Consider the following 26,074-nt stretch of genomic DNA (forward strand, 5'->3'; position numbering starts at 1 on the left):
GTTCCTGGCTTATGAACTGAGTTATGAAGAGATAAAAGTTCAAAGTATAGATTGAAGTACAATTTAAGCAGTCTGCAAACTGACGAGAATGCAGTGCTCACACAAATGCGAAAAATCTTGAAGCACAGAGGGTTTGTTTTTGGCCAAAAATGAGCCAGGAAGTAGTGAGATGAGCTGTCTTGCATTTGAGTTGGCAGGAAGTCACTGGATATAAGTATTTTTGTCTTCTGGGGTAGTATTTTAGCCGAAGTGACGGTACAAAGAACTTGTTTTGATTACTTATTTTGGTAAAACTTCTTAGTTTGCGAATATCAATTGGAACCCTCATGTGAGAGCTTTCCAGGCGAGAGATTATCCCAAGATATGAGTGTTGTGACTTCCCTTTTTAATGACTGGAAGCACGGAGTCAGTTGTACGATCCAACAGTGAAGAGTTACTTTCCTACTTTTTACACTTCTGTCCTGGCTGGGCAGTGCTAGACAATCAACTGCCGTTTCTTTCTGGTTATTCTCAAGTGATAATTTTATAAATAGAATGTCATCATTACGCTTCCATTAAAAATAATCTTTATGTTTCTATTTAACAACTATATGGCACACAACTTGTCAACAGAGGGCGCTAGCATGAAAGGTGCGGGGGCGAGGATTAATTACAATGTTCTTTACATCTTGCACCACGTGTCATTTAGCACATAACAGGTTTGGCGCATTGGCATGCACGAGTTACTGGTGGAATAAATACCAAAAGGGTACTCTGCGTTTAATGATAGGTCATGTGACCACCCCTAAACCGATTGGATTGCCTCAACCGTCTTGGGTATTACTGAACGTTAATAAAGACTGTTCTATTTCTCTTTCTGGTTACAGAATATTGGGTTTTCGTCTGGAGTTATACTCTGCCTACTGGTCAACAGCCGTCATTGGTTTGTGCCTCGTGGCTATAGTACTAGGTCTGACCAAGCTATGCTCATCTGATCATCATTTCTTTGATGAAGACCCTTCGGAGGGACAGACTCCACCTGAATACAACCACTTTGCAAGGTGACACCTGATAGAGGCTGCTGACGACAGAACTAAACGTCTGTTTCATGAACTCTGTACTTTCTTCAATGTTATGGTGTTGATATTAATACTGTACATTAGTCTGGTTGGGTTTTACCTCATTGTGATGTACATGTATGAACGTATGCATGATAGCAATCATATGAGATCCCGGCATAGTGTCATATGATGGACAATTCTTACAGAGAGGCATGTGATAGGATCTTGTGATCTAGGAACAAGAAATAAAGTGTCGCATCAAGAACAAGAACGGATCATGAGCACCTGTTGAGATAGTAAGTTGTTGCTGAAACAATGGATTTACTAAGAATGGCGTATGGTCTGTACTATGGTTGATGTTCTATGCAGAATTGTTGCTCGCCAGTAAGTAGCATAGATTGGTTTCAACCATCCAGCCACTGTCATATAGATTTAAACATACTCCAACCTACAATCCCGGTCATTAAATCTTTGCCTCGGGTGCCATTTTTACCCTCGGGTCTACAAAACACCATGGACCCTGTCACAGCGTGCAACAATTTTATACCTTGGTGATATTTTAAAATTATTCTTCTCGAGGTTCTGTTGTCATCTTCAAATACGACGGAGTATGCACCGCAGACGAACAGTTGTTTAAATAAGAAACACTTATTCACTGTTCCCTCGAATCCGCGAGTGTTTCATACCATCATACACAGCACTGGAAATCCGCCAACGATGGGAATGGTCAAGGTGATGTACACTGGTAAACAAAACTTGTGTTACCCTCCGCCCTCTGCAGCAATGGTACATGCGTTTTTGTCTCGCACCACTTGATTCTTTCTTGACCAATGAAACTTCACAATTTGTTATCGAAGTATAACAAATCTCGGTGGGCCCCCCACCAGGGAAAATGGTGTCCTAGGGAAGATTCTGTCGCCCTTCATGAGGGAAACTAACGTGGACTGAAAGAGGATGTTTTAAAAGAGGGAGCTATCAAAAGAACACAGTTTACACAGTTTACCGTATGGGGGCAAAGAATCTCGATCCTGCCACATCGGCGCTCTACCAACTGAGCTAAATATTTGTTAATATCTTTGTTTGGCGGTGCCAGTCAGAGGCCATTTAAGTTGTTGCTGTGTAGCTATTGATCACACCCTAGTTTACAATACAAACTGGGAAGAGGCAGCCAGGGGATGCGACTTTGTATTTATTTTTTTTTATGGGTATTTATTGTAGATTTTGGGGTATTATTAAGGGAATAAAATAGTCTGCGACAAGTTCATAAACGGTCGCTTAGTAACAAGTCATTACTCTTTTATTCCCATTCATAAATGCCCTTATGTAAAATAAGCGAAATAATTTCACAATTATAGACAATGTGACACTTTCTTTCGTGAATTTTTTGATGTTCGCAAATTTAAAAAAACTTATGTCCAAATGTTTTTTGCGTGACTGTCGGTGAAACATGCGCGCATATACACACTACGCGCTGAAATAGATGAATTGCATTCCAAGTAATTTAAATTGGCGTATACGAGCTTGGGCGCTCAACATGCGAAGCCAGCCACTCTTAAACAGCTGTGTCTTTATCAACTGTTTAAACACCCCCACGTGACGTGCTCTCCACCAATAGGAATAGCGAAACTGTCTGGGGTATTTATTAATGTCTAGTAGAATATGTTGACAATCTCATGACATGAAGTGTTGGGAATCCAATTCCAAGTTAAAATCATGCCAGATATACAAATAATGAAACCTTAAGCCTTTCCTTCCATTTGAAGTGCCTCAATTTCTCTGAAAAATAAGGAATATAGAAGCAATTGTTGTCTTATTTAAAAATTGATTGGTTTAGTTTGAAATCCAATTTACTGGAGGGATAGTAGATGGACTGGCTGATTCTTATTTAAGCCATTGCTCAGTCCTGGTTTCCAAATTGATAAAATAAGTCTACCAAAATCTCACTTCAAGTTGGTTGGATTTCCAATCCCCCTGAGAAATGTTTCCGCTTGAGTTGCTTTCTCATCCGAAGAAAGAGGTCACTGGATTGGCCAAATTAAAAAAGCTGCCTGCGAGGCACATACACACACAAATCCTAGTGAAACACGTAATCGGTAAATCTTAAAGAAGCATTTTGATGAAATGTCCAGGTAGTCGTGCGTCTTATATTTCTTAAAACTGACGGACAAATACAGAATTGTTGATTTGGAAAAGAAAGAAAATTAATTACTTTTGATAAAACAAAGGGCATAGCAGCAGTGTTTCTCCAGAGTAGTATTTTCAATTGAAATACATTCAACGTTGAATAAATAGCATATTAAAGGCAAGGTATTTTCTTTGGGGCTGTTGAAATGTTTTAATCCTACATAAGTGTAGATAATAAGGAAATCAATGTGTGGTGAAGAGGTTTCCAAGTAGTGGGTAAATCCCAACGAGGCCTGGTTCTTCTGATCATTTTACCGAGACGAAGTCGAGTTAAATTGTAAAGAACCAGGCCTCGGCGGGTTTAAGCCACTACCGGGTAGTTGAAACCCAATTCAACACACTTTGATTCCCATTCATAAATACCTTTTCGGTCAAAAACATCATCACTTTTTAGTCAAAAAGTAAAATAAATGCAAACATTATAATTGTTAAATGACCCTTCCGGCTATGAAATGGTAAAGCCCTCCGCCGCCCTCGGGTAAACAACTCCTTATAAGGGAATGTTGTGCGCGTCGCGCGTTTTGCCTGATGTGGCACAACTGTTTCAACCGTTGCTCTCGACCAATAGGAATGAAGAAACTGTCTTATAAGAACAGGTGCAAGGTCGCGTGTCACGCCCATGAATTAACACTTTTTACCGGTCATAAACAAAGGTTTATACACACCCACGTGACGCGCTCTCCACCAATAGGAATAGCGAAACTGTCTGAGGTAGTAATGAATACATAATAAAACTAACCTGTGAAAATTTTATTTTAAAAGTGCGGCAGCAGTTTTGGCGATATCACTGAAAATGCAGCATATAAATAATCTGCGATTGAAATATACAATCTGAGAAATGTTTGAAGCAGAAACATTTCTCAGATCCGGGTTTTTGAATCTCTCTATCTAATTCCTTTCAAAATGCTACGTTATCGACAGTTACTGCTTCGTACCAAGTAAGAGTTTCTATGTTCATTCATTTTCAGGGTAATTACCAAAGGTATGATATTCCCTTCAAGGGATTTGGGTACTTTTTGTAATGCAAAACACAATGTCCACAGATTTTTTATTAAACTTACACAGTTTGAAGATAAAGATAGTAGAAAGGGGTAGCTTAAAATATTAGTTGCTGAGGTGCTGTAGTTTTTTTAGAAATTAGTAAAACAATGTCATGAAAATCTGTTCTTACATGCTCAAAATGTGTTCGTCTCATGATCACTGAAACAATAATTATTTTTCATGACAATGTTTTACCCATTTCTCAGAAACTACAGCACCTCGGCACGTAATATTTTCAGGGAAGCTTTCTACTATCATTATCTTCAAACTGTGTAAGTTTAATGTAAATCTATGGACATTGTGTTTTTTGTCCAACAAAAAGTACCCGTACCCTTGAGGTGCCCTAAAATCACCCTTTCAGTTGCAGCAATCAAATTGTACATGTAGGTCCCATTTAAACTAATAAGCACAACGTCCTTCAGAACCCCCTTTTTCCCCACTGAAACATGATCACTAAATTTGATGAAATGTAAACATGTTGGTTGAATTGTGTGTTTATTGAAACTGGAAAGCAGGAATTACTTTACTACTATCGGGGCATTTCCCTTCATTATCGAACATCGACTTTCATACAGTGTACCTGTGTGGTTGTTGAGCTTAAAGGCAGTGGACACTATTGGTAATTACTCAAAATGTTTATTAGCATTTCTTGGTGACGAGTTATTGGGGAGAAGTTGATGGTATAAAACATTGTGAGAAATGGCTCCCTCTGAAGTGCCATAGTTTTTGAGAAAGAGGTAATTTTCCACGAATTTGATTTCAAGACCTCAGATTTAGAACTTGAGGTCTCAAAATCAACCATCTAAACGCACACAACTTCGTGTGACAAGGGTGTTTTTTTCTTTCATTATTATCTCGCAAGTTCGATGACCGATTGAGCTCAAATTTTCACAGGTTTTTTATTTTTTGCATATGTTGAAATACACCAACTGTGAAGGCTAGTCTTTGACATTTACCAATAGTGTCCACTGCCTTTAATTCATGTCCCCTGTGTATTGCTAATATGGCTCGATTTTTCATCATCGTTTCGCTTGAGAATTCTTCCATCTGTATGACCATTGAATTGAATACAATTGAAAAACGGAAAATGGAGATCTGGAATATTCCATGGTTGGTTGTGTTGTACCATTATTGCACTGAATCCCCAAAGCAGCAGTATTGTCCACGTTTTTATTCTTACATTAATCCTAGTCTTTTTTTACACACCACTTTACTCCAAAAGGGTTTGGGGAGATTCATTAAAACAAATCCACAGGTTTCAAGATACAACTTAACTCTTTCATGCGCTGACTGGTCGCTAGTTTTTGTCTCTTCAGAAAAATAGTTGTAAAACAAACAATTAAGATCGCATGGCCATACAGTTTTCAGATAGGAAAGAGGACTCTTGAAGTCATTATTGTGACCTGTTAGTGTTATGGGGTGGGTTGCCATTAAAAACGAGTCAACAATTTTAATTAAAATGTGTCCATAATGATCAATTTAGAAGTAAAATATTTTGCTGAAAGGCTTAAAGGCACTGGACATCTTTGGTAATAATAATTGTCAAAGACCAGTCTTCTCACTTGGTGTCGTCTCCAAAAAATGCATAAAACAACAATCCCTGTGTGAAAATTTGAACTCAATTGGTCGTCGAAATTGCCAGTAAATAATGGAAGAAAAACACCCTTGGTGCACAAGTTGTGGGCTTTCAGATGCTTGAATTCGAGACCTCAGCTGAGGTCTCGAATTCAATTCATTTTAATACGAATTACTTCTTTCTCAAAAACTATGCTAGTTCAGAGGGAGCAGTTTCTCACACACAGCTTTCCATTGCTCACTACCAAGTAAGTTTTTATGCTAACAATTATTTTGAGTTTTTACCAATAGTGTCCAGAGAATAAGGTCATATCCAAACTGGTTGCTATGACTACAGCTGTCACTGTTTCTATGGGTGCTCTAATGCTATGGAAATCCATTGCCTCAACGCATGATGATTTGGCAATCCAGCCATAGCTGTAGTCACCTATTCAGACGTGGCTAAAAGTTATGCCACACTTAATTATATGTTTTGCTATTTGCCAATTTTAGTTCAATAAGCAAGTGTTTTTATTTGACATATTCAATCATTACTTCTAAGAGATGAGAACATTGAAAAAATAGATTTTCTAAGTGTGAATGTTGCTGGTATTTGTATAAAATAATGAGGTTCCAACTGTTGTTATTGGATAGGACTTGCAACTTTTTTTCCTTCTCAGATATTGTAATATGTTACCAATTGGTGGACAGGTTGGCGTACTGTTATCTTTCCTTGCCTTCCACCTCTAGGACCCTGGTTCGAATCAAGCCAGGGCACTATGGATTGGGTTTTCAGTCCCTACCTACATCATTTTCCCTGGAATTATTCTCTTGGGTTTTCTTCCCGCATCCAAATCTGAAACTTCCTCCTTTGTATTCTCCTCATTTCGGTTCTTGGCTAGTACAACAATTAAGTTCGCTTTTCTTAGAGTCCTTACTTCACAACCGAAATAAGTTAACTGAAATTAAAATTTTCTAGTCGGTTTCCCTTGTGGTTTATTATTTTGTGTTTTCAATTAGCAATATGTTAGTGCTCGTGATTACATTTGGCATACTCCATCCAAAGTTTGCTACCTCCTTTCCCACCTCTATTTAAAGCTGTTTTTCTTATCAACCTTACCTTTAAACCTGTCGAGGCAAACTTAACGTTCTGGGCGGGCTGATCATCAGAAATCAGTGTTATCAGGGAATTTATGGCACATTATCCACGCAGAAACAGATGTTGGAGTTACTCAACCGATTGTCAATAAACCTGGGACCTTCTTCGGGCTATCAAGTCATGCAAATAATAGCGCCAGCTGCACTCTAAAAACTGAAATGTTAATAATAAGAGTGATTATCACAATATGTGGTGTTGAGTCCAGCCATTACTGTGGGGCCCTCCCCATCTGTACTATTTCCATCAACTATTATGTTATTACATTCAGTTGTTATGCAAATATTGCTTGCTGCAAAAGCCCTATGGCAGTTTAACTAACAGCTGACTCCGCTATTTTTCTTGGATTGACATTTTATGTTTTTATTTGTTTACAATTTTGTAAGAGTGTACCGCAGATAGAACTTGGGTGGATCTAGAGATGGCCTTTTTCATAAGTTCAATCAGGAAGTAAATCCCTATTAAAGGCAGTGGACACTATTGGTAATTGTCAAAGACTAGCCTTCACAGTTAGTGTATCTCAACATATGCATCAAATAACAAACCTGTGAAAATTTGAGCTCAATTGGTCATCGAAGTTGCGAGATAATAATGAAAGAAAAAATCACACTTGTCACACGAAGTTGTGTGCGTTTAGATGGTTGATTTCGAGACCTCAAGTTCTAAACTTGATGTCTTGAAATCAAATTCGTGGAAAATTGCTTCTTTCTCGAAAACTATGGCACTTCAGAGGGAGCCGCTTCTCACAATGTTTTATACCATCAACGTCGCCCCATTACTCGTCACCAAGATACGTTTTATGCTAATAATTATTTTTAGTAATTACCAATGTGTCCACTGCCTTTAAAGCCATTATACACTTTTGGTACAGAAAAAACATTAACAAAAAATAACAGATTTACAAATAATTTACAGGGCTTACAGAAGGTAATGGTGAAAGACTTCTCTTGAAATATTGTTCCATGAAATGCTTTACTTTTTGAGAAAACATTAAAACAATATCAATTCTCGATAGCGCGAATTACGGATTTATTTTAAACACATGTCATGACACAGCGAAACAGGCGGAAAACGAGTGGGTTTTCCCATTATTTTCTCCCGGCTCCGATAACCGATTGAGCCTAAATTTTCACAGGTTTGTTATTTTATACAGTATGAGTTGTGATACACGAAGTGTTGGACTTGGACAATACTGTTTACCGAAAGTGTATAATGGCTTTAAAGGCATCTTTGTTCTTTGTCAAACATTTCATATGATCTTCAAATCTGTTGGTTCTTTGCTCAAGTAACTGCTGATTTGATGAAAGAGCGCCCTCAGTGTTCTCAAATAAGCTAGATTCGATTGCAGTCATGACAGGAAAGTTATTGGTAAATACACAGTGCCAAAGATTATTTTGATGGATTTCGACTGCTCAAACTTGTGATAATTAGTAAAGTTTAAAACAATGACAATATTGTCTTCCACATTGGACTTATCTTTCAAATTTACCTGTACCATAATTCTAATGATGGGTAATTAATGGTCATTTGGTTTAAAGGGAAAGTACACGTTTGGTAATCTCCGATCATAACAGATATTAACTTAAAAACTGACTTGGTAATGAGCATTGGAGAGCTGTCGATAGTATAAAACATTGTGAGAAACGGCTCCCTCTAAAGTAGCATAGATTTTGAGAAAGAGGTAATTTGTCACTAAAATAATAAAAGACTTCTAGCCATAGGCCCAAGTCTTTTATTCTTCTCTGAAACCACACAAATTTATCGAACCAGGGTGTTTTTCTCATCATTTTCTCGCAACTTCGAAGACCAATTTAGCTCAAATTTTCACAGGTTTGCTATTATATGCTTATGTTGGTATACACCAAGTGAGAAGACTGGTCTTTGACATTTATCAAATGTGTACCTTCTCTTAACACTCTGAAAGGGTTACTTGCTGACAGCTTATCTACAAATTCAAGCCAAAATGTTTTTGTCTTCTTCTTTTTTTCTGAGAATTCATAGTGCTTTCATTGTTAATGGTACTTGAACCAAGTTGACATCGAATGACAACCTACAAGCTTGAGTGTAAATGGAAAAATTTAGCTTTTCTACATCCTCGGCTTCATTGGCTATGGGACCCATCCTCTCTCTGCCTCATTGGATATGGGACCAGACACACTTTCATCTTTCCATATTTCATTTCATGTGTGATGTGCAAACAAACTTTTGGCATAGCTTAAAATGTAAAATAGTACAATTGATATGGGCTGTTTAAAAAGGGTTTATGTCCGACTCTTGTTGCTATGGATTGACCAACCAGATTCAAGGATTCAAGTTTACTTGAAGAAAAATCTATGTACATGTATATGAATTAAATTTAACCCTTGCCCATGTATTTATTATATTTGCTGTCCACCCAGCCTTCTGAAAAGGTTCCCCCTGGAATCGAATCACTCTGCAGGTCTTGCCTGTGATTCTGTTCTTTTTTATGTCATTCAGCAAAGTAAATATCAGTGTTAGTAATTATAATAAACTTATAGTTGAATAATTTCTGAGTTGAGGCATTGCATGGTGAGGTGTCAATATTCATGTATATTTGGTTTGCAGTAGGAGAACTGTCAATCAACTTAACACTGATAGAGAACTTTTAGTTGATTCAGAATTTTCTGTCAACAAATGGTTACCTGTAACAGGCACAGAAAAATCTTAGGGACTTTGTAGAAGTGCACTACATTGGTTAAAGACACTGGATACTATTGGTAATTGTCAAAGACCAGTCTTCTCACTTGGTGTATCTCAACATATGCATAAAATAAAAACCCTGTGAAACATTGAGCTTGATTGATTGTCGAAGTTGCGAAAGAACTATGAAAGAAAAAACACCCTTGTCACACGAAGTTGTGTGCTTTCAGTACTTGATTTCGAGACCTCAAATTCTAAATTTAAGGTTTTGAAATCAAATTTATGGAACATTACTTCTTTTTCGAAAACTCAGTACTTCAGAGGGAGCCGTTTCTCACTATGTTTTATACCATCAACCTCTCCCCATTACTCAATACCAAGAAAGGTGTTATGCTAATCAATATTTTGAGTATTTACCAATAGTGTCCACTGCCTTTAACAAGATGCAACCATACAGGTTTTAAAGGCAGTAGACATTATTGGTAATTACTCAAAATAATTATTAGCATAAAACCTTACTTGGTGACAAGTAGGCCTAAGGGGAGCTTTTGATGGTGTAAAACATTGTGAGAAATGGCTCCCTCTGAAGTAATTTAAATTAAAATGCAGTTTTTGAGAAAGAAGTAATTTTCCTTGAATTTTATTTCGAAACCTCAGAATTAGATTTTGAGGTCTCGAAATCAAGCATCTGAAAGAAGGTTTTTTTTTTCTTCACTATTATCTCACGACTTCGACGACCAATTTTTGTTAGGTAAAATTTTCACAGGTTTGTTATTTTATGCATATATTGATATACACCAAGTGAGAAGACTGGTCTTGACAATTACCGATAGTGTCCAGTGTCTTTAAGTGAATATGTATAATCTAGTTGTACCTAACTTTATGAGGAATTCATAAATAACTCGGACAGTTTCGCTATTCCTATTGGTGGAGAGCGCGTCACGTGGGTGTGTATAAACCTTTGTTTATGGCCAGTAAAAAGTGTTGAAACATGGGCCTGACACGTGAGCTTGCACCTGTGCTTATAAAATAAGTCAGTTTCTTCATTCCTATTGGTCAAGAGCAACGGCAGAAACAGTTGTGCCACATCACGCGATTCGCGTGACGCGCACGGCATTCCCTTATAAGGAGTTGTTTACTCGAGGGCCTTACCATTTCATAGCTGGAGGGTATTGTGTTGAAAGAAATCATTGAAAAATTAATAATTTTTGCATTTATTTTACTTTTTGACCAAAAAGTGTTGATGTTTTTGTACCGAAAAGGTGTTTAAGAATGACATCACAGTGTGTTGAATCGGTTTTCAACTAGTGGTTTAAACCCGCCGAGGCCTGGTTCTTTTATTTTACTTTTTGACCAAAAAGTGTTGATGTTTTTTTGACCGAAAAGGTATTTATGAATGGGAATCAAAGTGTGTTGAATTGGTTTTCAACTAGTGGTTTAAACCTGCCGAGGCCTGGTTCTTGATTATTTACCTTGACTTCGTCTCGGTACAATTAACAAAAACCAGGCCTCGTTGAGATTAACCCACAAGTTGAAAACCTCTTCACCACACATTGTGAACAACTAAGTGAAGAGTCTTTAATAAATGAATTTTAAATTTAAATGAACCAAACACTAAAATAACCATGCAAAGAGAAACAGTATCTTTTTTTTGTATAATGCATAACCATATGTACAAATAGTTTTATTTCAAACAGCAGTAGATAACAATGCTCATTTGATAATTTAATAATTAACCAAAAAGCCCCCATAGTGGACACATTGGCCATGTGAAGATTAGTACATTAACAATGTTTGACATTGTGGCATTTTACTCCACATGTTGGTAATACAATTAAATAAATGTATCATTAACTTTACAGGAATACTGCCAGATGATGAAATACAATCCTATTGAGAAGGATCCACATCACTCTCTTTTTTAATCAACCATACCCTTTTGTTTCAGTGTTCACTGAATGGGCCATATTTTTGACCGCGTGAGGGCGCTCTTAATCACTTCCGGGGTTATATTCATTCATACCCAAAACAGTTATTAAAGATTGGAACACATTACCACCACAGACATCTAATCCATCACAGACAATTAGACTTTTAAAGGAGCCGCTATAATCCACCTCTAAAGCAAATTGAAACTACGGCGCAACAAAAGTGACTGAACGCGTATTGATTTGTGCAGGGCGAATCGCGTATACCCCCGGAAGTGATAAAAATACTATTTATAGCGCCCTCGCGCGGTCAAAAATAAGGCGCATTAACAACATTTGAATTCAAATATCTTGATAAAATGTGCAATTAATTCTTCACAAAAAGGAAAAAAAGCAAAACTTACTAAAATATATTTTGCACACATGGGAATTAACACAGCAGCCACAGTACAAATATTTCACGTCAGACATTGTTTCAATATTCATTCGTCGTTTACTTTGTAAAGCAAAACACATACTGAAGATAAACCCAGTTTCTTATGACTATTTTTGTTTGCCAATTTCATGTCCTTCATGATTTGAGTATCAATAAGAAATCCCTCATATAAGTGCAATTTCTTGGTGAAATCGCAAAAAATAACTTGTACACTTTTTCAACAAGAAATAACAAGCTTCTCAAGAACAAGATCAATTATTTCAGAGTAATTCAAAAGGCTTCAAAATGAGTTTGTCTGACAGGAAAATGGAGATTGATATTTTATTTACATATGACTGTATTTTTAAGTGATTCAGACATTGTATGCTTGATAATAGCATGATAATGCCAATGAGATTTCGTTTGTAATTTCAATGTGCATCAAAAATACCAATTCATGAGCAGTTTTTGTTATGTTTTTGTATTTAACTAATGTACATTTAAGAGATGTTAAATTTGCATCGGGGATAAAGAATATTAATTTTGGTTTTTTACCCATACACCGATGTGTGTCAGCACTGTATACTCAGTACTTTCCCGAGTCCTGTGACAAAATTTCACAGGTATGTTATTCATGCCTGTAAAATTCCTGTGAAAAAATTTAACAGGCATGTTACTCATGCCTGTGAAATTTTTTCACAGGACTCGGGGAAAGCACTGAATATACAGTGCTGACACACATCGGTGTATGGGTAAAAAAAACAAAATTAGTAATGTACATTAAAAAAACTGTTTTCAATGTCTTCTTTTTGCTTCTGGCTAAAATATTGCACTATTTGTCAGCACATCGTGAACTATGAATGAAGTTACATTTCTAGTGTGTGAATGAATCATTCCCAAACAAATTGTTTGTTCTAATTTGAAGAAGAAAAAGAGTGGTAAATTTGACCATTCAGTTATAGAATTTCAAATCGTAAACATAATAAAAGCTAAAACAAAATGAAATAATTTCAAACATAATAATTTTTGTGACCAAATTCTAAAAACCAAAATAAAATTGTGCTTAATCAAGAAGAGTATGCTAGACACATTTTGATGCAGCGAGCAGGAAAGGGTGTGTTTTTTTACTCATCGTGAATTAATTGAACCCCAATATGGGCCAAGTTTATGCCCTTCACCATTATACAGCAATAGCCTCTACCAGCTGTCACTCAATTAACACCTGGTAACCAGGAACACAGCTGGACATCATACTAAAGGATTATCATGTTAATAGGATGCAAATACAATGTTAAATGACCTCCCTTCTATACAATGCCATCTGTTGGCAGACACCTACTCACAATCAAACAACCTGTTCATGGATGTGTACAAGAAGTTCACTCATTTTTGTAATATCGTTTGTAAGCAAACCACAATAGGACAAAACATGTTCATTCCCCCATGAAAAAAAAACCTACAAGCCATAACAAAAATAGAGCATACAGAGACATAAAGAATGCTTATAACTGTAAGCCCCAGATTCAGAGGACTGCTTTAGGACATGACAACAAGTCAGCTGGGCTCTTGTTAAAAGTTGCAAGGAACATTAGTAAAGGGTGAATAAAGGCCCAAGATTAAGCCCAGCATAGTATGGTCTTAGTGTTGGGGTTAGATGTAGAGATAAGAGAAGGTCAGTCTGCAGCTGGCTCTAACAGCAGGTGGTGCTCAACTCCATGTCCTCACGTGTCTATCAATTTAGAGAAAGAAAAAACCCCTCCAAAACACACAATACAAGTTATGGCAACATTCAATAGCAAGGACATACAAGTCTATAATGAGAACGCGGCAAGGAAGGCTTTGCAAGAGGAATGGGTCATACCATCGTACTACACTTGGGGGCAGTTGGTTTTAAACATAAATTAATTATATCAATAACCAAAGCTATAAACAACATTCAAAATCAAACTGACTTCAATAGAATAATTTCATTATTAATTATTATGAATGGCAAAAGAATTGTTTTAAAAGTGATAAAGATTGTTTTCACTTTTGAATGGGGGAACATTTTGAACTTTGAGACAAAAGAAAAAAGACAATTGAATAACAAAGAACAAATCTTTTACAAGCTACGCATAAATAAAAATATGTTTTACTGCATTAGAAAGGGTTCCTGCTTGCAGCTAACATCCATTAAGTAAAAGGACAACACTTGTTCCCGTTTAAATATAATAGAAACCTCTCCTTTAAACTAACAAAACTCAGTGTTTATTTATGGGAGCAAACCTAAATCAACAGAAAATTCAGGGAAAATAACTCAAGGAATTTGTTATCCGTATTAGTGATTGGATAAAAGCTGATTTCTTATCACCTAATGCTTCCGGTGATCCTATCTTGCGAATCTAGTTGTAGTCCGCATTAGAGAAATATTCCAACTATTAGGAAACCAATGACTCAATAGCAATCAGGCATATCATTATATATGTAAGCCCCCTCCACCCCACTATGGCCTATGCAATGTATTATATTTTAACAAGCACTCAAACTAAAGTGTGTTCTTGGCTGTACCTTCTAATATAAAACCTCGTCAGTGCAACTATCCAAAGGTTAACGACCTAGACTACAGAACCCACCCCCTCACCCCCAGGCTCTTACAGACTAGTCAGGGTGTACCATTTTTTATATATTTTCATATCGGGGGAAAAAAACGGAAGCTGGCTTATAACATTGTATGAGAAATGGTTTGGCCCAGTGACGGCAGCACCTGTCTCAAGTACAAAGGGTCGTGACTAGCCTATTGACTAGGCTATAGGAAGCAGGTGCTGGCTTGCAGCTGCACAGGAAGACGTAAGCTAATGACTGGCGGGCGGGCGGGCGGGCAAGGGGGGGAGAAGGCACAATCTAACCGCTTTACACGTGATGGTGTGCTACGCTTGCCTGGATGTATGCAAGATGTAGATAAGAAGAAGGAAACTAGCCTGGCGTTGAGTCTGCAAGCAGCTCATCTGCCTCAGTGGGGAGGCAGAGAGGGACTGAGTCTCTGCTCAGCTGCTGTAAGGTGCAAAAGGGTCCAACGCAGACGCAAGAAAATGAGGGGCCTGTAAGAATAGGCATAGGGTTGTATTGTAATCCCTTCAATGGAAGAATAGGGTGTTAGCTTCCACTGCGCACTGGTTCAATCACTGCTTCTGGCTAAAGTGTTATTTGAACATACTCAAGACTCCAGTCCACCCACACTTCATAGCACAGCCTGGTTTTTTTCCCCCCATTCACAAACCCTTTCTGAATTGAAATAATTTTGGGCAGCAATTTAAGAGACAACAACAAAGTGGTTGTTGGTGATACAAAGTGCTCCTCATTATATTCAGCAATATTTGATGTAAAAGAGAGCATACAACTCTGCAGCATTTACAGATGTGTTAATACTGACCAACATGCTGCATAATACCAAAGGGACTCAAGTATTAAACTGCGCTTTTTAACAACCCCCGATTCTTTAACTTCCAAAACTAAGCTTGAATTGATATGTCTATAAGTCCTGAATGAAAAAGTATCAATACATGTGTAACCAATTCCAAAAGATAGGTGCAATAAAATTTTCAAAGAATAATCTGTTATTTTAAGGCAAGGTACTTCATTGGTGCTGTTATATTAAATGTACAAAGATAAACTTGTCCCCTCAATTGACATTTGAGCAACTACTTTGACATATTTTGATTTGATACTGAACATTCCTCCTACTTCTTGTTTTAAATAACTTTCTGAAATGAACCAGTCGGCTAGATAACTCTTGTTTATATCAATAGAATCTTATATTTATCCAATCATCAGCATAACAGTTTTATAATTGTTCTTTTCCCTTCTAAACAACTTAAATGTATCACCAAAATACTGATTTTTAAATGGTCTAAGTCCTGAATTCATTTGTCCTTTCCCGACTATACAAATCTTTTGAATTCAGAAATAATGTATTTTTTGTTTTAATGAATTTAATATAATAATAAAAAAAGATTATGAACTTCCCTGTTTTTCAATATTTTTACCTGCTGAGACGTTTAAAATGTAAAAACAAATCATAAAAAAACAAATCATAAAAAAAACAAACAAACATAGATTGGACCCAATTAACATACATACAATGCAGATTTAATGTCATAATATGGAGGCATACCCACTGCCTTTTCACTGCCATTATTTTACACTATCCCTATTTATGAAAAACGTGTATTTGACATTTATCCCCGGCCATTGAGTTACTTTAGCAGACGTCATTTGACTATCCATCATTCTATTTCTATGTGTGTGCTAGCAGCAGAGCACTCTTCCTGAAGTAAATGAGGCATATCCATAGTGTTATATAGAAATATGTCCTGCATTATGGCTGAGCCATGTCTCCAAGTCCATACAAACCATATTACGCACAGCTTCATACAACACCCTCTCCGACCTCCCGCTCCTGCCCCATCCCCTCCTGCCCCGCCCCTTAGTCCACCCCTCCCGCGACAGTTACAAGAATGAACTACATCCCAATATATATGGACACAACCAACCCCAATAGACCTCATGCATTAACATCATCCCGCGACCATCTTAGTGGAAAAACGGTGATGAAACAATCGAAACGCACAGATTTGTACGCGCGGTGCACATAATTGGCCAATGAACAACCTCCTTTTGACCACTAGGTGAGGGCGCCCTACTGAAATGACGTCATGTGCATAAGGTCTATAGAGGGAACAATGCAATAAGAGCCATGGCTCTATGTAAACTGTTTTGAAATAGTGTCAAAACAGTCTTAGACAACATCTTAGAAGAAGAAGAAGAAGAAGAAGAAGAAGAAGAATAATGGGGGGTGTGGTCAGCTACACTGGAGGAGAAATGTGGTCTTGTAGATATGCTAACAAATCCCTCATTCTAGAGTAGTTGTCATTTATTGTCCAGGGTGAGTTATACTTGAAGCACAGCATGTGAATGACAGCCTACAGCAAACACAAAAACTCTACACAAATTAAGCCAACTTGGTCACTCCTATCTCCATCCATTACATGGGTTGCCAGACTTGGAGATTACAGCAAATTTTATACACAACGGTGAAGCTGGCAAGAAAGCAAAAATACTCTTTCCATATATATATATTTATATATATATATATTAGTTATTTCTCTGTATTTACATAGTACAAAATGCAGACACAATGCGCAGTAGATGGGAAAAAAACATGCTGAGATCCACAAAGGATAAAGTCAAGTCTTAGCAATGTCTCAAGGAATATACACAGAGTACATCAAACATCAAAGACGTATATCTCATCTTCCAATGAAGCGTCAGGTATCCATGTTTTTTTTTTACCGTGCTGTTTCAGTAGTAACTGATGGTATGGCAGCGGGAGGTGATCCTGCAACAGCAGAGATATTAGAATGACTAGATCCAGCAGGACTTGCTGCTGCTGATGATGAAGATGCTGTTATAATTGCTGGTGGTTTACTGCCACTACTACCTGCTGCAGCTGGTGTTGGTGTACCATCAGTACGACCCGATGATGAAGCTTGTGCTGCATATTGTCCACATACACGATGGTGTGTTTCCCAGTCTTTATGCTGACAGAATGACCCGCAGTACCGAGCGGTATTACAACCACTGCAGGTCTCATTTGCCTTACGTCCACAATTCCAACAACTCTGTAGAAGAAAAAAAAAAACCAATCAGCAAAAAATATTCTACATCATTAAAGGCAGTGGACACTATTGGTAATTACTCAAAATCATTATTGGCATAAAACCTTTCTTGGTGACGAGTAATGGGGAGAGGTTGTATGAAACATTGTGACAAACAGCTCCCTCTGAAGTGCCATAGTTTTTTAGAAAGAAGTAATTTTCCACAAATTTGATTTCGAGACCTCAGATTTAAAACTTGAGGTCTCAAAATCAACCATCTAAATGCACACAATTTTGTGTGACAAGGGTTGTTTTTCTTTCATTATTATCTCGCAACTTCGATGACCGATTGAGCAGGTTTGTTATTTTATGCATATGTTGAGATACACCAAATGTGAAGACTAGTTTTTGACAATTACCAATAGTGTCCACTGCCTTTAAAGGTACCAGACACCTTTGGTTATTGTCAAAGACCAGTTTTCTCACTTGGTGTAGCCCAACATATACATCAAATAACAAATCTGTGAAAGTTTGGGCTCAATTGGTCGTCAAATTTGCAAGAGAGGAATGAAAGAAAAATACTCTAGGCTTCAGGCTTGAAGTCTTTCATTATTTGAGTGAGAAATAACCTCTTTTTAAACAGCTAAATTACTTTTAAAACAGGGAGCCATTTCTTAAAATGTTTTATACTATCAAGAACTCTCTATTGCTCATTACCAGGTTAGTTTTCACAATTATTTCGAGTAATTACCAATTGTACAGTGCCTTTAACCTGAACAAACTCTTAAATATAAACGGGGACAAATAATCCTTTTGAAATCATTTCACTGTGGAATATTAAATTCTTGGAACTATGATGAGTAAAAGTTACTCCAAAAGGCCAAACAAAAAATACAAATATCAAGATTTGCAATCTATTATGTTTTTTTACAAACAGATCCACAATCTATCAACGTTCTCCAATTATTGTTGCAGCCAATTTCACTGTGAATGAGAGCAAGCGAGTTAAGCTCAGCTATCAAGATTATGAGGTGAAATAGTTCACTGTTAACATACATCATTTGTTAGGTATGCAGTGCAGGTGGCCAATTCCCACATCCAAGCTTTACAGTCTGTCTTTTCCAATGATATCCTTATCAGTTATCAATAACTTGTAATTTTAAGATAAAATGCAGCATTTGGAATGTTGCTAAAACCGCTTTGATGTGTAGTGTGGAAGTGAAGTCAGGATGTAACATCGCTAATGCTACCAAAAACTGCTGATTTTACACGTACACATAAATTACCCTCCAGATTTGGAAATGTTGTCTTGATTGTACCATGGCTATATTCTTTGATTGTTGATCAACAATGCTCGACCAAAATTATAATTATAATTATTTTATTGGTTCGTCAAAAATTCAATCATCGCAGCTCAAGGGCTAAATTGAGTTTAAAAGACATACAACAAAATAAATAAAAATATAAGAATTAAAAAGGGAAGTGCTCACATTTTGTTTTTTTAAGATAATGTACGATAAACAAAAATAATTGGATTCCAGCTCCATAAAAAAAAAAAAACAAGTAGTAAAAAATTCAACTGTTGAGAAGTGCGGTTAGAGAAGGATTCGGGCTGAAAATACACAAGTTTAAACCAAATGACATCTTTGTTTGCAAAATAAGACTAATTACGATGGACATATTTTTGCAGTTCTGAAATTTGTCAGAAGTGCAAATGTAAGTTAACTCGGAAAAGCTTTCTACTATAGCTAACATCCATAGCTAACATCTATCAAGGCTGATTCGCCATGGCAAATGACAAGCAATATTTGTGTTACATAACCAGTCTATGATGGTGTGTTGGGAGGGGAGGGGGGAAGGAGGTGGGAGGTGGGACACCACAGGGTGGGGGCTAGGATGGGAACAGAGCGAGGGAGGTCGTTACTCACCTCACTGGAATCTTCCTGATGATTGAGCATAGAAACCACATTATCTGCTGCTTGCCTGCGAGCATCCACCACAGCCTGGTCAATCTTAGCCCTCTCAGCATTCACCATCTCATTGGCTTTCTGTTCTGCAGCTGCAACAGCTTTCTGCAGCTCGGAGACGGCCTGACGCTTTACCTCATTCACAGCTTCTTCTTTTAAAAGAAACAGTAATTATAGTTAACAAACGCAACTTTGGGAATATTCAGTCATTAATTTAATACAACTTTTGTAATAAAAATAAAACCAATTTGTGTGTACTATTTGGGAGCAGGGTACCCCAATATGGCAAGGACCATATGGTTCTACTATCTGCATATTGCCAATAAACATGGCTTCTATTTTAAGCATGGTGTTATGAATAGCCTGGTAGCACATATCAGCTCAGCCATAACATGCTTGGTCTAACAAAATACCTGCCAGCCATATGTCTTACATGCCTCATCTTTTTACCTCATTTTTTTTTCCTGGGACAAGTGGTCCAAAAACAAGAAATCTGGACAACGTGAGGCAGTTGTCATCTGTGGAACATTACAGTAATTGCCAGTGGGGTGTTTTGTTACTAAAAAACATTTTATTTTTTTCAATCCATCATTCTTCATCTGAACTCATAACATGTTGAGATTCAGAGCGAAATGACTGCCAGATGTATGGCATATCCCAGGATGCCTATAAAAACGGCCTGTCAGCTCTTCAAGTTATTTTGTCCTAAAATGATTGAATGCACAGCAATGAGTGTTGATGTGCAGCCTGGCACAGCTGTGTTTCATTTCACCGACAGCAAGGAATGGCTGTGGTAGAAGACTAAGCAGTGTATGGGTTATAGGGTTCATGCTCCATACTAGTACGGTCTGCACCTGGATAAACAAACCTGACCCCGTTACGCTTACCAGGGACAAATTTAGGCTCTTTTGTGTTTCGTGTTGAAACCAGGCAATAGCTTTTGGCACACGTTCCAAGGCTCTGCATTTAAATCATTGCATTCTGGTGTTTGTACACCTTTTAATATTATCAATTAAAAAAGGTTGGTATTTTTGTAAACATTTAACAGCATTGGGTTAATTAAAGTGTGTTAATCAATATGCTTACAAGATGTGAAAATATTTGTGGACCTTAAATTTTAAGCGAAACAAAAAGGTAATCAACCTTTTAGTATCAAATAAAAATTAATAAGCATTACCGCCTATGTGGCACATATGCAGGTAGGCTTAGTCCATAATAAAAGATAATAGATTCATTTGCATTAACAAAAATTAATTAAATTTGCATAAATTTGCATTTCAGAATAGATGTCACTTTAATTTTTTTTTAATATATTTTATTTGTTGGCCAGAGTGCTTTGTTGATGTAATCAAACGTGGAATAAGAGTATTTTTTATTCACAGTTTCTTTTAAAATCAAATGATGATTCAACAGAATTAAAAACTATATTTTTCAGGCTAGAAAATTTCAAGGTTGACTAATTCATGTTATGATGTAAGCATGCAATTTTCAGTAACATGCTAAGCTCAATACAATACATTTGTATGGACTGAGAAACCCTGTTTCAGCCCTAGGAGTAGGTGGCAACAGCCTCTGGACAAAAATAATTGTAGCCCACACCTTGAAGTGGCCTTCAGGCCTTGTATGTCAAGAGACTTGCATAACAAATAAAAAATAAATAAAATAAAAAAATACAACTATTGTGTTGTACATGTACATTGTTGTCAATGATACAATTATAATTTTCACCGATGGCAATTGTCCTTTCTGTTTACATTTGCTGATTAATAAAGTATTTTAAATGTATTGTGGAACGATTAGGACAATCTAATAAGCGCAGCTTCTGTTTAATTTTCTGGCTGGACTGATGGCTGTTGTTTTTTAATAACATATGTTACTTTGTTCAACTAGGTCTACCATTCACCAATACCAATTAGGCAATAAATTGGTCAGTATAAAACTAAATAATACTGTTTGATTGTATGGTGCCGGTGCCATATGGCAATCTACCCAAGGTTACCCAGGGATTATGCATAAGTCCTACCAGGATAACTCTTTTCTCTTTTACAACCCCCGGGAACAATCTCCACAAGGAGTCAGAAATGCTGGTTTTTAATTATTCACTTTTTTTTATGATGATTAATACAATTTTAAACAAGTTATCTTCTAAAGGTTTTGATGAACTGAGTTGTTTTGAGATGTTTAATACATTCAGCATGCAAGATGTATTTGCAAATGGAAGGATTAAACCACTGGTTACGATGATTGAACACTTCACCATTATCAATACACAACACTTTGAAAAAATGACAAAACATGCTCTGACGGATCAAATAGTGCCCCAAATCCCTTATTTAACAGCATCTTCAAAGACTCACTTGGGTCATGGACCTTCAATGCCTTCATGAAAAAAAGAAAAAAATCAAAAAAATTCAAAAAAATCAATTATTAGAATCACGTTCTTCTTTCTTAAACATTTTGAACCGTGTTGAACACACCAAAGTGCTGCTGTATATTTCAAAAGATATTTCCGTCCTAACTGTATCACAATCATGAAAGCCCGGGGTATAAAGGACACTGTTTGATGCGTCATTTATCAACACAGACACAGACATAAGAAAAAGAAGCCTAGTCTCTTAGGACACACACCGAATGAAAGATGTGGGAAAGTGCAATCACCGAGTCTGAGAGTGTTCCTGGACATACCAGTCCTTCGCTTCACCTCCGAGACACGTTCCTCATTCTGCCGAAGTGAATGGGTCATTATCTCTCCAGCCCGTTTCTTTAAATCTTGCTCTGTGTTCTCGGTGTGACGGCGCGCCCATAGAGAGAGCTCCTCGCGATCCTGAATGCTGCGCTGGTGAAGCACAGCCAGAGCACGCTTGGTCTTTTCTACCATGCCAACAATGCATTGTAACATCTGAAACAAAATCATTCATGAATCGGGAATCTTAACAATGGGGTTCATGTTGCCATACAAAATGGATGCTATAGGCTAGATTCTACTTTTCCAAGAAAGACCTTGAATGATAGGCTCTGAACATGGATAGTAAAATACAATTTCATGGAATGGTTTAACATGTCCGTGAATCAATAACAGGTAAGGTGGAAACACCAACATTCATCATGAAATATTTGTACAACTGCCATCCCAAAATCAAGGTCTAGGCACAATTATATTTCCCTCAAATGGAAGTTTCTCAAGCAATATAATTTCTCGTCATCAATTCCATCTGCTCTGATAAACATTACAAACGTGAGTATTCATAAAAAAAATCTCATAATGCTTGTAATAAACATTCATTGACCCTCCACTTCAATACTATACTGTCAGACTTGGTTTATGTCAGACATATGAACATTCAAGTACTACACATATCAACTTCATGTCCACACAGAAAAATCAGAAACAAAAGAAAACAATGTAAGATGAGGAATATCCAGCCCTATAGTTATTTAAACAACCGCTTTATACTGCACCTCTACGGCTTCAGCTCTGATAACCCATATATTCATGATAACCTATTTGACCCATGCCAAAGGGATTGGATATTAATTGATATCTAGTAACCCTATATGAAAATATTGATAATAAATAGTCTAGTAATGTTGACTTGTAGTGGGATATCCTGCCTCTACGCTTCAGCAATCAGACACTAACAATATGACATTACCCATTGGGATCAACCACTTCCCATTCATTATAAACACACTCAGCCACATTAACTCCCCGTATTAAGGCAGCCATTTACACCGCTCAATTTCAGTGTCAACAATTTCCACACAGTGGTTTTCCCTGTAATAGGACACTTCCCTCGGCTCTTGAAAGATGAAATGGCGTATCTCCGTTCCCGTTTCATCGTCATCCAATTGATGTAGTCGAGCAGAAGATTCAACAGGGGAAATCTGAGCACAGATTGCGAGATCAGATTCTACAATCTTACCAGATCATCATACAGGAAGTATCTGTATTGTTTTGCCTCGTACTAAGCCCAAAATAACAACGTTTTGTCTTCTGGTTGAAATCTCTAGAGAATTGACTCACCGTGTCAACGTGTTTCCAGTCATCCTCTATTCGATCATCGAGAAACATTTGGTCAGGGTAGACATGCTCCCTTGCTGGAAAACCTGTACGTAAAACAACAAATTAAACTACATAACAACCCATAGACACATCTTAAGCTTTTCCTTATCTTCAAATTGCCCACAACTGAAATATCATAAAAATGCATAGTTTATTGTTATTTTGGTAGAATTATGTGCTACTGTAATACAATCACTACCTTCAATGCGCCGTCATTATGGAAATGTCTTTATGTTTTTCAAAAGCCTAAAGGCATGAAAAATGCATTTAACGAATAAGAAAAAAAAGTGAAAGGAAAAAAGGATTAAGAAACACCAGGGTTAAATGTGATTGTGATTAACCGCTTCTGAAGTGACAATACAAATAGCAAGTCACTTTGCTCTGTTCACTAAGCCTAACTCAACGTATGAACGCATTTCAAGAAAATATGCCAAGAGCTATCTGTGTTTTAATTAATGGATCCAATGGATGGACTTAGCAGCGTATGAGGTTCCAGACATGCAAGCCACGTGCTGTTTAGCAGCGAATAGCCACATGAATAGCTGTGAATCCAAGCCTGCAGGTGTGTACCTGGTCTTGTTAATTTGAGCCCCCCTGATCCGGTTACATCTTCCATATAGGGCTGCTATAACTTAGTCTATTCAAGGAACCATTCAATATATTCATGACTGCCTATATGCTTGTAATGAATTCACAGATTTACTTACTATAATACTGTATTGTTAGACACCGTGTGTCCAAATGCTTTTATAGCGGCAACAATTTGGGTTCTTTTGTGCACAATTAAAAAAATAATTAACATGCTTTCAAAATACATGTACGCAGTTGACATAGACGATCAAAGTTGATAACAATTGTGTAGTTATACTTCTTAAACTCTTTAACTGTAATTTTGAAAGCAATATCCTCAGAAATTTCCCTATTAATAATACTAATAACATGCATTTATATAGTGCTTAATACAAGGTTTCTAAGCGCTGAACAGAAAGTGTAAGATAACAAAAATTACAATTAAAGATGTGGTGAAATAGCAGAAACTATTTTTCAACTACTGTTTATTCATTCCTAAAACATATTAAGAGGCTGTTTTTAGAGAAATGGCATCATGCACAAATCTGTTTTGACCTGAGCAAAGAAGGTTGTTAAATGCAATTTGCGATTGCATTTATAAATATTTAGAATTTTAAGCACTTCAGAGAGCTTAATTTCACTTTTTAATCACTCAAACTTGGACGTTATTTTGCGAATCTTTCAGCTTGTCCATCGTCGGCATGACAAGCTGTGACATCAACCCCGGAAATGAGAGATTTTGGCATATCACTTCAAGATTTATACCGATAATTTATACTTCACGAGTTGCAAAAAAAGATAATTGAGAATTACCTGCAGAGGAAATTGCCTGATCAACATAGCTTAATTGCCTTCATAGCATGTATAATGCATGCCAAGCATATGGGAAGGCACACGTGCACACATCACCTTTGACCCTTAGATGACTAATGGACTTTTACACTCAGTAACGGGATTTGCAAAGAGGCTGTTTCAATTGTTAACTCAATTTTAGGTTTATCAAGAAATAACCATTCTTATAAAAGCTCTAAATGGTCCAATTAGATTAGCTCTCAAGTTAAATGGAACTCTGTTGGTTCTAAAATTGTCACGCCACTTATATGAGCGGATTGTTCCAGCTTAAATCCCAAGCTTCCCTTTTATATCACAGGAAGGATACAGCAACAAGGAATAAAAGACTTCAAATCTGGTCTTTATCAATATGTAGGGCAGGTCCAATAATAGCAGCCTCTTATGGTCTTTGTACAAAAACCAGGCCAATTGATCCAATACAAAATTACATGTATCAGATTTCCAAACAGGGATGCATAAATCCAGTCTGTAACCAGACACACATGTAAACTGAAACTGATCCACTGGTTTATGTTCAGGGATGATATTTGTGTGAATGTTAACATTCCCGAGAAGTGTCTTTTGGGGGCCTGGGGTTAACCTTATTCTAGACTCGGAACTTTCCAGATGTTTTCAATTCAGGAGGTTCACAAACTGTGCATAAAGAAAGTTCTGTAAATCTCCACAAACAACCAAACATGAGGATTGGACAAAATCTGTGTTGGTGACTGCTTAAATACTTCTTTCCAGATCATTTGAATGGATTTTGTAAACATGCTGAAATCAGGGAAATGCCTACAGATGCCTACATTATATGACACAAAAACTCTCCCCTCCCACAAAGTATCAGGCCTGGAGTTACACTGAGGTCATGACCTCTGATTGTCCCTGGTATTTTGCCTTGGTGTCCCTTCAAAAGTTCCCCAAAGACTTGAGATTTGTTTTCCAGTGGAAGTGCCCTTTTCAAAATGAAATTGGCCCTGCCCACCCACAGATGAAATGCTAGGACTCCAAATTTGACACACTATTTC

The 26,074-nt window shown here is 37.1% G+C and overlaps 2 protein-coding genes across 8 annotated transcripts in view; one reads left to right on the plus strand and one right to left on the minus strand.

Annotated features, from left to right (window-relative positions):
• The window catches only part of LOC117288891, a 33,317-nt gene extending 29,884 nt beyond the window's left edge, over nucleotides 1–3,433 (plus strand). Inside the window, exon 17 of the mRNA XM_033769759.1 lies at nucleotides 867–3,433. Coding sequence (XP_033625650.1) covers nucleotides 867–1,044 — 178 coding nt within the window. The 3' untranslated portion in view covers nucleotides 1,045–3,433. The remainder of the gene's footprint in view (nucleotides 1–866) is intronic.
• A 13,179-nt stretch (nucleotides 3,434–16,612) lies between these two features.
• LOC117289071 (protein CBFA2T1-like) overlaps nucleotides 16,613–26,074 on the minus strand; it is a 35,953-nt gene continuing 26,491 nt past the window's right edge. For 3 of the 7 annotated variants that reach the window (XM_033770014.1, XM_033770013.1, XM_033770007.1), the window contains exons 7-10: nucleotides 23,604–23,686; nucleotides 22,208–22,478; nucleotides 19,541–19,731; nucleotides 16,613–17,636 (exon numbers count right to left, since the gene is read on the minus strand). In XM_033770014.1, the coding sequence (XP_033625905.1) occupies nucleotides 17,304–17,636; nucleotides 19,541–19,731; nucleotides 22,208–22,478; nucleotides 23,604–23,686 (878 nt within the window). In that variant the 3' untranslated portion in view covers nucleotides 16,613–17,303. The remainder of the gene's footprint in view (nucleotides 17,637–19,540; nucleotides 19,732–22,207; nucleotides 22,479–23,603; nucleotides 23,687–26,074) is intronic. The other 4 variants (XM_033770011.1, XM_033770008.1, XM_033770010.1 and 1 more) reach the window with 4 other exon arrangements.

Source organism: Asterias rubens, chromosome 4, assembly GCF_902459465.1.
Source record: "Asterias rubens chromosome 4, eAstRub1.3, whole genome shotgun sequence".
Classification (NCBI taxonomy): Eukaryota; Metazoa; Echinodermata; class Asteroidea; order Forcipulatida; family Asteriidae; genus Asterias; species Asterias rubens.